General features: G+C 41.3%; 1 protein-coding gene across 3 annotated transcripts in view; it reads right to left on the reverse strand.

Moving 5' to 3' along the window:
- The window catches only part of MOCOS (molybdenum cofactor sulfurase), a 416,196-nt gene that overhangs the window by 49,655 nt on the left and 350,805 nt on the right, over positions 1-15,736 (reverse strand). For all 3 annotated transcript variants that reach the window (XM_019485741.2, XM_019485749.2, XM_014602528.2), the window contains exons 7-9: positions 15,378-15,494; positions 10,305-10,763; positions 1,916-2,078 (exon numbers count right to left, since the gene is read on the reverse strand). In XM_019485741.2, the coding sequence (XP_019341286.1) occupies positions 1,916-2,078; positions 10,305-10,763; positions 15,378-15,494 (739 nt within the window). The remainder of the gene's footprint in view (positions 1-1,915; positions 2,079-10,304; positions 10,764-15,377; positions 15,495-15,736) is intronic.

Consider the following 15,736-nt stretch of genomic DNA (forward strand, 5'->3'; position numbering starts at 1 on the left):
TGCAAGCAACAGATGCCAGGAAAAAGACAGACAGAAAAAGGAAAGTTTATTTCTGATGACAGTTGGTTCTGAAGCACTTGATATTTTTAATACCTTTCAGTTAACTTAGGCAGAAGAGGCTCTGACACTGCATTATGGAAATGTGAGGAGTACTGCACTCCATGTTTTTAAATGGAGAATAAAAGATGGAAACAGAAGAGTTTGTGACCACTCTAAAACTGAAAAGCCAGCTGTGATTTTTGGGGGCTTGATCTTTGATAAAAGACCACATCTTGATTGGGAGAGGAAAAATAAAATGCAGGGTGAGACAAAGCAATTAGAAATTGCCAAGCAAAGGATGCTACCCACTCCAGACTGAGGATTATGGAAGGGGAATACAATTTGAAACCTGTGGGTACAACAACAAATCTCAACTGCTACAGGAAGAGACATGAGGTAGGAAGATAAATGGTGTTCAAAGCTAGAATCCACACAAACAGACCATGGACACACTGTGGCAAATGCTGCAAGCCAAGATAATACTTGGCATTTGGAAAACAGATGCAGGCTCTGCAGTGGATTACATCACTAAGCAAAAGTTGCCAGATCCAGCAGAGTGCACAAAGAATGGACAAAGAGAATGAAAACAGCACTGTTGGTTAAGATTTGTTCTTCACAGGAACAGTGGACACCACTGCAGAAGAAGAAGAGTGGTCTATCGGGCTGAAAGTAAATGGACCTCTTAAACTACATATGGATGCAAAAATCAGGGTGGTGCTAGAAACCGTATGGAAAGCCAAAGCGGAAGAGGAGAGATAGGAGAGACTGAGACATATTAAGAAGCTCAAGTGTCAGCTGGCGCTGGTTGTTGTGTGGAGTTTCATGATTTCTAACTGATGCTAATCAGTTAAAACTCGGAGAGTGAATAAAGCAGAATTCTTGTCAGATTCCTTGGTCTGCCAGGTCATTTCTGAAGGGTTCAAGTGGTACTGCACTTGACCTATTGACTTCAGTCATGTATGGGTAAGGGGCTCTAAAGTGGTTCACATCTAATGTGGTTCTTAAACCACATTTTGAGGAGAGATCTACTTGTTGCAGATCTACCAGAGAAGAGAAAAAATTATGATGGTGAATTTTTAGCAGGAAAAAAAGGAGTTAATTTACTTTGGTCTAGCTGCACAAATATGGGCACATATATTATTTATAGATCAGCACAGGCTGGATAAATGTGAGACTCCAGGGAAAAGATAAATGCTGTTCAGCCATATGCAAACAAGACTCTAATAAAGAACACTGAAGGGTATATACCTGCCCTTTAGTTCCATGTTAATTGTTTGGTTAGTGAAAGGAACAATATATGCCAGCAAGTACGAGCAGTATATTCAGAATCCCAGTCTCACCCCTCCCTGCAACGTGGCTCTTTTTTGTACTTACGGATGAATCTAGGAAAGTACAATAATAAAGAAATGTTTTCCTTTATTTGAAAGTAAAGTAATCAGCTAAAAAATATGTAAGGTCATGTCATCACTTCAGTGATATCAGATGTCACTGATGAATCCTCCTATTTAGTCAATAAATGGCAAATCTTGTCTCCCTCCCACACTCAAAGTAATTCATCTTTGTATACTTAGGAGATGACAATTTTCAACTTCAGTTACATTAGTCCTTACAGCCTTCTGCATTGTGCAGAGATAGCATGGGCAGCATCCATACACATTTATGAGTTCACCAGTTCTGTCCAAGATACCTGCTTTTGTGATTGCTTATGGGAAGCCACTATGGACCTCTATCGGTCAAACACTCCACACATTCCAGTACACTCTGGAAAAGCAGAACTTGTCCTTCAAATATTAGTGATTCAAGACATTCAGTATTTGCATATATATTTTTTAAAAATCAGTGTTAACGAGGAAGAGAAATGGATTTACTTACTAACCTTCTGTTTTGATAACCATAATCTTTTGTTTCAGGTCAATTGAGGGATGTATCAGACAGAGCCTAGGCTCCTGCTTCTGAGTAATGCAAACTCCATTCTGATTCACAAGCATCCAATTACGGTCATACAGCAATCCTTGGTTTCCTACAGGCCACTGTGTAACCTAGCTCAGCAACAGGAAAAAATATGAAGAGAAAGAAAACGTCACATCAATTGTTCAATAAAGATCTTTAGTCATAGATTCTCACTGCACAACCCCCCCCCCCCAACAAAAAAAAACAAAGAAAAAGAAAAAGAAAATGCAGCTGTCCATTAGTGAAATCCTTTCAAATGGAAACAGAAAATCCTGTGCATGTCAATGTCAGCCTTGTTGACAGAAGCTTTTATTTTCCAATCAAAGATGAAGATCTTATTGCAGGGAGCTGACAGAACAAAAAGGAGCACTGTTACAAATACTTCTGACATTAACACCATGCTTTGAGATATTAAGATTCAAGAAGAGGGCTGCGATGAGCTGGTGAATAAGATTTGTGCCACTTGAAGGGAAATGTTCTTGCTTTCTTCCCTGGACCACAGTTAGGACCCCCAACATTTCATTTTTCATATCTATGCAGGAGAGATTTCAAAAAAGGCATGTGTGCCAATGCAAAAAAAAACAACAATATTTTTAAAAGGAAAATTTTGAAATTTTCAAACCACTGAAAATGTCATTGTTGTTGTTTCAGCAAATGCCTGTGTTTTTCTGTGAAACCAGAAGAACTTCATAAATTTAACTTCAATTTTTGAGGCTTTTGATATTGTTGAGAGTGTGGTGCCTTGTACAGCTCTACTTACAATAAACAGCTGCACAGGCCATTCTATTCTGTCTGTTCTTTCATTACTTCCATAATGTTCTTTATAACCAATAGCCTATACAACCATATTGTAATTCCTTGTATGTACATTTTTCCGGTGAAAAGAACATCTGTTACTGATGCTGTACAGATGACAATCTTTAAATCCAAAGAAAGCAACTTTGGTACTGCCTTTGGGTGGTATTAATAATTGCTTTTCCCTTCTGAATGATAAAATAAGTTAATACAATTCTTTTAACAGAAAGCCAGACATTTAAATATATCACCCCAGATCATGAGCACTCTTGAGTACCAGTAAAATATTTAGGAGAGTTAAGCAGGAGGCAGCTTTGTTGCATTTTCACATAAATTTGACGAGACAGCCCAAGTCATTAGTAGTAGCCTAACTGGCAAGAATAATGTAGCAAAAAAAAAAAAAAAAAAAATACTGAGGGCCAAGTTGGACTCTAAGATATGTGTGCGCACTTCATGATGTGCCTGTACCGGAAGAAAAATCTGGCCTCAGGTTCAGAATATTCTTTAAAAAATAAATCAAGTTCTCATAAAACACCCTGAGTGTTTTGATAGAAATCCAACTGACTACATAGAGGAGCTGTAAGTAAGAATTTTCAGCACTTTCTGATAACCAGATCCTCGTAAGGTGTCTCAAGCTAGGCATCATAAATAAATGAATAAATAAAGAAAGAAATAAAGGCAGCGTTTTAGAAATCTAGGCCAACATGTTGTCATGTACCTCAATTATACACACTACAATGATTTTTTTTTGCCAATTTGCTTATTTTACAATGATCTTAAGTGCTCCTTTTAGCAATAATGAGAAAGAACTGTAGGTCAGAAATGTGATTTTGGAGTCTGATAGTGCCCCTTAAAAATAGCATTGTTTTAGCAATACTGATCAGCAATACTGATTATGTATACATATGGTAGTTTTGAGTGTGTTCAGTGATTGCTATCATATGAGCAAAATACATTTCTGCTAGTAAAGAGGTAGATAGTTACATAATAGCCGGAGTAGTGGAGTTTCATCAAAATACAGGATTCTGGACTAATTCTATATATAAGGATCTCTGGCTTCTTTTAAAAATCAGACCCCAGAGATTATACAATCTCAGTTCAAAGGTACTGGCCTTTTCTTTTAATTTGTTCATTGGAAATGCTGGAATTTTTGGTTACTCTGAGTTAATTTGACTGGAATATGCAGCCAGAAGACCTGGCTATCTACACCTCATATTAAAAGAGTTTTAGCTCCATTACAGTATGCAACAAAGCATCAATGTATCCTCAAAAAACATACGTACAAGAGCTCTCTAAAATCTGAGAGACTTAGGCCAGGTACAGACATTTAAAAAGCCTGAGGTGGAAGTGATCCACGTTACACGCTTTACTTGAAGTGCCCTAGGTTAGATTGCTTGTGACCAGAACACAGATTTGCCTTTTGGTGGTGGGGGGCATGCAGACTGCCTGCACTAGGCAAGGCCAGTAAGTTGAGGGTGCTTCTGCACAGCTTCCAGCAGGCTTCCTAGGCTGAGCTATCCTTGATTAGGTGCGGGGCATGGCTGAGCACATCTCCCCCACCCCTTCCCTGGCAGGGTCAGCCACGGGCATGACAGCTGCTGGCATGCAGCAGAGGCAACCCTGCTCAGCCACTCCTGTTCTCCCTAGGGCTGCTTGGGATAGATGAAAGGGAGAGTACTAAGTCCTCAAAAGAACCAGAAGCACTGTCATTTCTGAGGCATGCTCTTCCATAGTCCTTCTAAGGAAGAGCCTGTAGTGTTAGCACACCAGGCTAGCTAATCTTGTAACACAGCATCTTCATTTTCTGCCCCGGCCTGAATCAGAGACACTCTAATTAAAGCACTGGGAGCGTCTTGTGTATCAGCATTTGATGAGCTTTAGATAAAGCATCCTCACCGCCAATTTGAAGCATGGGGATGCTGATACACGAGATGAGGAGGCTGGAGTGTGGTAGTTATCATACTCTAGCGATTAATCGAGTCTGCTCCAACACACTAATTTCAGCACATCGGAGCAGCCTCCACACTCATGTATAGGTACCCTGAGGTGCTACTCTGAACTACCTTCTGCCTGACCTCAGGCCAGCACAGATCAGGACTTTTCAAAATCAGATCATGGCACTGATCTACTGAGAGACAGTTAGTCATGTTAGTCTGAAGTTAGTCGGAAGGAAGGGTAGATATGCACCTTTATAGATTTAACTAAATAAGACATGTATGAAAAGCAGAAGCTTTCAGTCAGGATACGTGCCCTTAGTTAAAAAGAGTTAGTTCCAGCACAATAGTAAAGTAAGAAAGTAAAGACTGGAATACAGTGCTAGTAAATTTACAGGTACCGCCGCATGACATTTTCCATGAGAAAAATCTGTTTTTTAATGTTCTTTAAAAATGCTTATTGTCTGATTTATTTTTCTAATTATAGGCAAATCAGCCTAAAGGTTAATGCTGTTTGGAAAGTATCAAAGGTACGGAATGACCGGATTTTAAATATACAAATAAAAAAGAAATGTATGTTCATGTCCTTTGTATGTCTTGTTTCTTCACTCATAACTGAAAATCTGAATTGTATTTTAAATGAAAACATATTTTTATAGTCTTGGGTTATCCTAGGTAATTTTTACAGCATGAAATCTACTACAAAAATAACAAAGTTATTAATGTTTAAAGTCTTAACATCTTTCACTGAACATGAGGCATTCAGCAATGATACAAAATTCATGGACATAAAACACTTGCGTTTAAAAATGCAAAAATCTGTGCCTATGAAAAGAGGGATGAAGAGGGGAAGAGTTTAAAGGTGAAAAAGCACCAGAGAAGAATAATTAAATAACAAACTAAGGAAATTAAAATAGAGCTTTCAAGAAAATTCCATTAGAAATCCCATACTCCATCTGAACCCTCTATTTTTTATGATCCGTTACACATTCATAGAGGAGGACTGAACGATAAAATGTTCTTTCCTTATCAAGCACATTTTAGGAGGTACAAATACAGTAGTAGGAACTAATTAATGCCCCCCCCCAAGTTTACAGATACCCTTTCTAACTTGTATCTTCTCCAACTTCCAAAATACAGTACCCTCATGTGCCATACTCATTTTCTCTAAAAATAAATTAGGCAGATTTCAGAGTTAGGAGAAGATATTTAGGTACTTGCCCCTACAGGAGATCAAACTGTGGTGAGTTTGGCCACATGCTCACCAAATTTAGCTTTAATAACCTCAATACAATAAAAGGGATTTTAATGGAAAAGGGTCTGTGTTCCCTTTAATGCAATTTTCCATTTTACCTCCTTGGTTTATCATTTTTATTAACTTTTTAAAATTTAAATCTGGCACAGCACATACTTAACACTTAAGGCTTATGTTTTACATTTGCCAAAATGCAACTGGGACTGTATTCCAGTTGAATGCAGTTTTCCAGGTACATCCTTGATTTGTCATTTCTAAAAAGTTAAAACAATGTAAATATGGCAGAACACGTACTTTATACTTAAGGCTTATTTTCTATATTTGCCAGAGGTCTAATCCTGCAATGCTGGCTTGAGCCTCATGCCTGGATTTACAAACCTATATAATTATGACTTCAAATATCTAGGTATAAGCCAAGAATATAGTTGCTAGTGTTGAATATTTAAGCCACTTTCATATCAGTCCATTTGTAATTATCCTACCACTGTGAAAAAAAGGGATTCAAAATATTAAGTGAGAAAATATTTTAACCCTGTTGTAACTACTGTGTGGCTGAGGACAATTTCTCTTTATTAAAAAAATACTGAAATTCTTTTTAAAAATTACCTTCTAACAACTAACCAAGCATGGGAAATTTCAATCTAAATTCTACACACTTTGAAAAGTTATGAATTTGTGAAAGCAGAAAAATGGGTTGACAACTTGTGCTCCCTACTATCACAATATGAAGATGTGCAGAGTCCTTCGTTTTCTGTATTAGCTAATTCTGTCATGGTACAGCACAGAGATGCCAAAACAATGACATTCCAAGGGTAGGCTGAAAGGCTAGCATTTCATTCCCCCTTCATTTAATTTTGGGAAGATCTTTTTGAGTGTTTCACTTCGAACTCCAAGGAGTCTGGCATTTGACACTTTTACCCTTCAAAATGATACAGGCAGAGTAGTGACACATCCAGTCTTATGAAGAGTGACTCACTCTGCAATTAGTGATGATACGGGTTCAGGAGGTAGCTACTCAACACTGCAGCCACAGAAAAGAGGCCAAACAGTTTCTGGATTTAGAATGCGCTTAGGTGATTTCCGAGACATATTGACAGCCAAAGAAATTGCTTCTGATTTGGAAAAAAATTGTGCAGAAATAAAGTTACAGTACACTTTTAAATGTTCTCCTGTGCCTGACTGGCAATAAAATGAGGACAAAAAGCTTTTAATTCTTTTTACAAATGTTGATGTTGCTGAGGTTACCTGCTTGACTGACTGATTTTTCCATGTGGGGGTCTTAGCTAGTGGCCGGTAAGTACTGAGACTACTTTTTCTTCTCAGGCATATTAATACTCTTCTGCTGCATCTGTGAATGTCTCTATCAAGAACATCTCAACCAGTTACTCCCACATCATGTGCATGATAACCAGGGATCCGGGTTTTCTATTTCTCGCAGGAAAATGAAGTAAAACGTGGATTTTACCCTTTACCAGAGGCAAACGTGGATTTCTCATTTTACTGGAGAAACCCATGGATTTTGTAGTTTTGCAATGGAGTACCTGCAGGCCAGCAGAGTTCCAGCCTGCAAGGGGCTGAGAGGGAGTGGGAGGAGGGTGATCAGGCGGGGGGGGGGGGGGGGGAGGCATATGCACATATATGCACATGGCCCCAGGCAGCCTGCAGAGCAGCTCCTGCAGGTAATTGGTGGGGAAGGGACAAAGGGAATTGAGGCCCCCAGAGGGAGGGAGGGAGGGAGGGAGTTGGGCACGGCTGGCAAGGGCAACTGGGTGGTATGTGGGGTTTGGGGCCACAATGCACGGCTGCAGGGCCCCAGCGGGGAGTGGGATGGGGCCATGAGCAGCTTGCCAGAAGTCGGGGGGGGGGTGGGACTGGCTCCCCACCAATGCACATGCTCCTGAGGGGCAGGGGGGACCCACACCCCCCAGATCTGTGCGTGGGGCAGGGGTGGGGGCGGATGCAGACTTGGGCTCCCACCCTGCTGCCCACCTCGGGACCTCTGCAGTCCAGCATGCATGACTCAGCATGGCAAGGAACAGCAGAGCTGCGTGGAGAAGCTGCTTGCTGCTGCGAGCTCCGCGCTGCCCTGGTGATGTGCGCCCTGTGTGCATGGCAGCTTTGGGGCAAAATCCCATATTGCTGCACTCAGTGCAGCTGGGCACATGTGGGGGTGTCATCAGGGCAGCGCAGAGCTCGCAGCAGCGAGCAGCTTCTCTGCATGGCTCCACTGCTCCCTGTTGCGCCGGGACGCACCTGCTGGGCTGTGGAGGCCATGGGGGAGGGCAGCAGGGTGGGAGCCAGAGCGTGCAGCCCCCACAGACTCCCAATCCTGCCCTGTGCACAGATCTGGACAGATCTGGAGGGTGCGGATCTGGAGGGCACAGATCTGGAGGGCGTGGGCCCCTCCTGCCCCCTGGGAGTGTGTGCAGTGTCAGGGAGCCCCCCACCCTGCCTAAGCCTGCAGCAGGGGGGAGTGGGGGCAGGAGGCTGAACAGCTGGGTCCCTAGCCCTGGCAGGTGGGCCCCTCTGGCAGGGCTGGGGGAGCAAGGGCTGTGGGTGGAGGGTGAAGTGCACCAGCAAGGGTGTGGAGGCTTTGCGGGGGGAGTGAGGCTGTGGGTGGGGAGTGAGGGCCACCAGCAGGGCAAGGAGGGCTGTGGTGGGGTCTTTAATTTTAATCACAGATTTGCAGGGGTTTATTGGAGAATTTGAGATTTTTTTTTATCAGAGAATTTGCAATTTTTTAATCAGGGGAAACCCAGATCCCTGATGATAATTTCCCCAAATTAGGTAATGTGGCTATCTTGGAGTGGCCCTCAGCACATGCCCAGTACCTAAATAGCTGTTTCTTAATGTGATGTAGGCACCTCAAACCCTTTTTGGGTCTGGCTATAATTGTGCATAAGGTGTACCAGGCATTATGGGATTGTTGGTGACAGGTATAGAGACACTGCAAAGAATCTACTTCTGTAGCTCTTATACTATCACAATCATAGCTCTATCCCTCAGGGACTGCATGAGTTTGGCATCCACAGTGATGACAACCTCCCCAGCATGCGCTTGGAGGGGAGGTCACAAGCCTCTTCTTGTATCTGGGGATACAACTGGATGATGCCTCCTTTTCCTCTATGCAGCACAGCTATGCCTAAACCCAAGACCTCTGGTCTGTGCTGTGGCACAATTCTGGCTTCTGTTAAAACTACCATTTAACCCTAACTGCACCTGGTGGTGTATGGATGCATTTTAATAGTAAATCATTCTGGCAGCAACTCAAATAACCACAACACCTGAATAAATGGGAAGCCATCCTTTTCTTTTGACTTTTCTCAACACCTAATTAAAGGTGTTTATCCCCTATTTTCTAAGGCTGTGCCTCTCAATTAAAGACAGGGCTCACTGTAAGCAAATCCAAGACTTTAGTGTGTGTGTTGACTTCCCTGGTCATACCTTGCTACAGTTTGCTTGAATCCCTTAACCCCCTTGAGGCATTTTTAAAAAATATGATTATTGTATGATTTGAGAAACCACATTTTAAATGCAGGTGAATTGTCCCTGGTTTTGACGCCAATTTTTCACTCCGATATGAGATAGTGACCTACTCTGGTAAGTTTTCATAAGGAAAGTTATTCCATTATTGACATTCATTAAATTGCTCCCCAGCATGGCATGAAGCAAAGTCAGATTCTAGGTCACTGTTCAGACCATACACCTATTTCATCATGCATTATTTAAAAAAAAAAAGTCACAGCTAAGGTGAGGATATTATTAACTTGGCAAAAAAGCAATTAAAATCTTCAAAGAGTGAACTTTCAAATAGTGCTGCAACACTTAAATGTCATATTTCTGTTGCAAATGTATTTTTAATGATAACATTTCTTTGTAATGTAAATCAGCCTCCTCTCAATTATAACATGTTAATCAAGTTACTTCTCAATTGCTGCATACCCATCAATGCCTGCAAGTCAATCACATGTCATTTTCTAAAAGCATACTAATTACTTTATTATAATTCATTTGAATTTTTGTAGAATCTGACTATTCCTGTTTAATACTACACATTAGATACAGATTTGTATTTTTGGAGAGACAAAAATGTAAGAAATGTGCATTCCATAACTTCAGAAAATCCCTTAAAATTGAAAGTCCCTTAAAACACCTAACTGTGCAGGACACTGATCTTACAATTTTGAAAAAAAATGAGTCCTCTCTTCTCATAATAAACTCGATCCCACCTACTTCCCTTATAGACTAATGCACAATATTACCGACAAACAAAGAAAAGCATTAAAAAGGAAAGTAAAGAAAAATCTCTAAATATTACTTCAAATACGTACCTCAAATGCAGAACAAGATTTGATTGGGTAGAGGCAAATGTTGGTGACAATTATTGGCTTGTTACTACTGCTGTGTACAGGAACTGCCTGCTCAGAAACAGCAGCCCTAGTCCTTTCCAATTCAGTCTCTGGTGGCTGCCACCTGGTAGTCTTCAGCATTGCAGATGAGTTATTCCAGGGTCCAGAGTCTGCGATAATAGTTTTCATTGACAACACATCTGCATTGTGACAGGAAGTTTGGTCATTCTGCATGGGGGATTCTTCAGACTCTGTAACAGTCTTGGTTGGAGTAGGTTGAAAGGGAAACTTCATGTCTGCTTTGGAGAGTTGGGTGGCTATAATGAACTTTAGAAAGTTTTGTGCATCTTCAAATGTGGACATGTAGCCAAATGATATTCTCACAGACCCAGTGGGACGTCCATCAATTATATCTATGTCATCTCCACACATGTGGCCGGCCTAGTTTGAAAGAAAAAGAAAAAGACACGGAACTATTAGAATGGCCTTTTCATTTTCTTTCTTCTATTGTTTTACATAGTTTTATATCACACTGTAAAGTCCAGCATTAAGATTCAGTTCCCAAATACAGATAGCAAATATGTTAATAAAATGGAAAAATGGAGAAGACGCTATTAGAGATGAACAGGAAATAATTTGCCTGTCCCATGGAAAATATTGGGATTTCAAAAAAGTTTCTTGATCCACACTGAGACCAAATGGTGACCTTTCAGACTTTTTTTCATATAGAACCAACAAGAATCACCCTCACCACAACGGCTTGGTTGCTTTCCCCCTAACCAGGACATGGGTAATGCAGCTTTAAATACCCGTTGTACCTGATTCATGAAGAACATCTTCAAGAGAGATCCCTAACCAATAGCTTATTAATTATTCTGGGATGGGTCTCTTAATTTTTCCCTTTTAGAGATGTTCCAGCTTTTATAAATAATGATACATCGGGCATGGTTACACATGAACAAGTTTATCGCGTTACAAATGAGGGTGGGGACTTACAGAACACCAACTCCTCCATGGTAAGGGCCCATGAACATGCTCTTAACTTTGACTAGCTTGAAGTTAACCTATTGTAGTTGTTTCAGAGAGGTGAGTTACCATGGGTTAGCTTTTGTTTACTGAAGAATAGGAGTGTGCATACAGGCAGTTAGTGCATATAATTTGAGATGCAGCCTGTAACCCGCTACACTCATTCACTTCCTCAAGTCTTATCTGTCTGTGCATGCCTAGTCAAGGGGAAAGAAAGAGAGTAAGAAAGCAAGGGCATGCATTCAAGAGAGACTCTATAAGCCTGTAATTAGGCCTCTAGACCTGTAATTAGGGTGAGCATCACTAAGCTATACAGTTGGTCTCTCTCTGGTCCAATCATTGAAGCATTCCATCACAAAACCTTTCTAAGAAAAATAACTTCTTTTGAAAAAAAAAATGTTTCAACTAATGGCATTGTCCAATGAAAAACCATTCTGTTGAAACATATCCAACCAACTCTAGTCATGATAACCTGTGCCAGTGCTCTCCAGCTTCTTAGCAGCCAGGGGCTGTGTACCTTGGAGGATGCACACCAGCAGGGGCCTTGGCCCCCTCATCTCTCCAGCTGCAAGCTCTTCTAGCATACTGTAGGCAGGTAGCTCACTGCACTGTGCATGTGGGTAGGCAAATGTAGTGGGTGTTTTTGTTCCATGGTTTTCATTTATTTATGCATTCTGCTACATAAAAATTGGAGTTTGACTAGATTATTTACAAGAGGTTTATTTTAAGAAGCAGAAGAGGTCACAGTTCACCAAACACTACTTTCATGTATGCAAGTAGTTTTTTTTTTTTTTTAATAAAGGAACAAAACAGACAAAGCAACCATCAAATCTTTAAGTGCAGAGTGGCAATTCTCAAAATTCCAATAGTCATTTCAATTCCAAATCCACAAGAGCAAAGTTCCATAGCTATAAGTATCCATGGGCCAAATGTTTTCAACAGGGCCAACATCCTACACATAAATCCCAGACCTGTAGGCCTGGAAGTTCAGATGGTCCCCATATCCAGGCTGGCCCCCTACAGTGAAAGTCCCAGGTATGGAGGCTTGGGACTTCGGATGCCCCCGTCATGCCTGATCTTAGCCAAAAGACCTCTCCCTATTGAGACATGGTGATAGAGCAGGAGAATTGTGCCATGATGCCCCAATAGAAGTGAATTTGAGTTTCACTATGGTGTCATAATGAGAGCCAATCCCAGTCAACCCAGGAGTAAAATAGGTTCTTTGGGAGTCAAAGATGGTCAGACATGATACCAGCCATATCTCTCCTCTGTGTGATGGGGGCTACTGCCATGTTTATAATGGACCTCTGCCCTTGACTCCCCAAACTGTCACTAAAGGAAGTCTGGACAGGAAGCCTATGTAATAATAAAACTTTCTATGGTAAACAAAGCTCTCTTCCCTTTTCATCTTTAGAGGGAGTAGAGAACTCCTTCTTATCAGAACTTCTGGACATATAATTTCAGCACTCATACATTTATGGAGCATATCAAGAGATCTTTTTGAAATTATAAGGAAAATATGGATCAGTACAATAATTTTTTTAAAGTGCCTTTTATAAGCTTTTGGATTTTCTCCCAGTATATTTATTGTAATATCAAATGATGACATGTTTACAACCATGAAGTGTCTCATGTTTTATTATAACATATGCTATATACTTAACTAAGAATTTTAATGCCAATTAGTAGAAAATATCAGTTACAAGGCAGAGCAAGCAATTTGTTCAGATACAGATGGCATCTGTTACCCGCATCTAGCATACTAGTAATCTGGGTAGACATGCTGTATATACGTATAATTCTCTAAGCTAACATAATTATCTCAGTCTCTCAGTGCATTTTTGTGCTTTTTTCTCTTGGTAGGATTTATTTTTGTTTCAGACTATAACTTATAACAGAGGTGGCTAATCTATGGCACATGTGACACCAGTGGCCTGGGTAGCCTTTGTGTATGATGCACGTGGCAGACTGTGGGGAGGGGGCAGGCAGTGCAATGGCAGAGATGGCAGGAAGCAGAAAGGAGAGCCGCAAGTGGGGCAAGGAGCACAGGACAGGTTGCAGAAAGCACAGCAGCAGTCTGGGCAGATGGAAGGAATTGGAGTGATACTCAAGAAGTTGTGGAGCTAATTTGTGATATGTCTTCCAAAAAGGTTGGCCCCTACTGTCCTACAAGATGGAAAGACCAACTCCATCACTATGATCATTAGCAAAGACTATTAGATAATTAAATACATTAGATATCAATCCACTGATGTGACATTTGTGTACTGACATTTGGGCTGCTTGCACATGCCATGGGGGTTTAATTCAGTTTAGTTCTCCTTAAATTGAAACAGTGGGTTTTTAAAAACACTGCTTCAATTTAGGGAGAATGAAACCAACCCAACCCCCCGTGGCATGTACACAAGGGTGGGGGCCAGATCCTTACCTGCTTCTTCGGCAGCGGTGGGGGGAGAGCTGTTGATGGACCAAGCGGTCCTTGAGCTGTGCAGGGACCCCCCAGGCGGCACCCACCTGCTGGCACCCAGCCTGGGGCTGCTGAAGCCACAGAGGGAAGCACTGGCCCCCCTGCAGCGTTGGAGGAAAGCACTGGGGCCCTGCACAGCTCAGGCAGGCAGGCAGGCTCCAGGGAGATGGGGAGGAAAAAAAAAAGATCAGGCTTGCCGCTTTTTTTTTTCTTTCTAAGGACCCTACCTGCACAGGCTGCCGCCGGGTCCCACAGCCCCTGAGCTGCACGAGGACCACCAAGCCCTGAGCAGGTCAGCTTCCAGTGTCCTGTGCACAGTTTCAGTTTGTTAGGTAGCAAACTAAAATACCTTGGAGCTGTTTTATCTTGCTAGGTACCAAAGTCATTTAAAGTGGAATATGCTGCAAACATGCAAACAGCAATGCCATTAAAGTAGTGGAAAAGGGCATTTAATCTGCTTTAAAGGCCAATTTTGTGGCATGTACAAAGGCCCTTGGACCAAATCCAAGTCAAAACAAAGAACCAAAATCTCAAAATTTTGCATGAAACAAAACTTTAAAAAGAAATAATTTAGGGCCATCAAATGTTTTAATTAAATACTATGAAGCATACACTTTCATTAACATCATTTTAGTAATTCAAATATAAAATACAATATATATAGTAACAGAGGAGTAAGATTAACATAAATCCTATCAAAATTTAAACTGTTATAAATTAGTGTAATATAACAGTCTAATTGAATTGAATTGAAATGGCACTATTGAAACAAAATATTTTGACTTTGTCAAAATGAAATGCTTGAAATTCTTCTGTTGAAAAATAAGCATCAGAACATCTTTCTTTAAATGGCAAATGAAGCTACTAAAACTTTTTCACCCAGCTCTAATATTGCTGCATCACTGATAATACAAGCACTACAAGGGAAAGCTACCATGAGTAAAGAAGTGTTAAGATAAAGTTTAGTGAAAATAGAACATAAGACAAATTGCCCTGCAGAAACTAATAACCGGATGCCAAGATGTAGAAGATTTGCATCCTCTGACCATGTCCACACGAGCATGATTGTGTGGTATGTGGTGCCATGGACACGTTTGCAGTGCCTCACACATTCAGCTGTTCTCCACATTGCAATGTAGCAGTGAAGTGTTTTTTTTACCCCAGGAGATCCAGGGGTAAAAAAACCTGCACAAAAAAAAGTGGACTGGTACATGCGTGGGCACTGCGTTGCCGCCCAAAACCAGAGCCTGGCTGGCTGCCAGGCTCACCAGGCTCTGAGCAGCAGGATCACAGCTGCTGCAGCCCAAGGACACCCTCAGGACCTCAGGTAAGGCTGCTGGGGCCAACACAGTGCTCCCCTATCCCACCCAGGGTAACCTGCCACATGCCAGAGGGCCCATGGCACAGGTGTTCACTGGGTGACAAGTAGCAGCAGCACAATGTGTGCTGCTGCTTCTTGTCCCTGGGGAAGTGGATGTCCACACTCATGCCTAGATATTCTTCCTTTCACTCCTCTTGTTTTGCAGTAATTTCCCTTAGCCTCACTTGGATTTGGTACTGACCTGAAGGTTCCTTTTGATATCCTCATTGCTGATCCCCAAATGCTGCTGGCAGGCACCTGTGTTGCAAAAGCAACCTGTACGGACATGTATGTTGTACAGACTAGCCATCTTGTCCACCTTTAAAGATTCAACAGGAAACAAAAAAAGATAACAGATATATTAAATGATATGTAAGGTTTAACAGCACAAATTGACATTGCTTGATGTAAACTACCTGCTCAGTTGTTGTAGCCAACAGTGAGGGAAATGGAATTTTAGCCTTTTTATTTCAAATGAAGGTAAACAACAAAGAAAGAAGAAATATGGTGTGACGACAGAAAGAGAGCACGTACACAGTTATTCGTCCTGCTCCTCCAAAT

This window comes from Alligator mississippiensis, chromosome 5, assembly GCF_030867095.1.
Source record: "Alligator mississippiensis isolate rAllMis1 chromosome 5, rAllMis1, whole genome shotgun sequence".
Taxonomy (NCBI): Eukaryota; Metazoa; Chordata; order Crocodylia; family Alligatoridae; genus Alligator; species Alligator mississippiensis.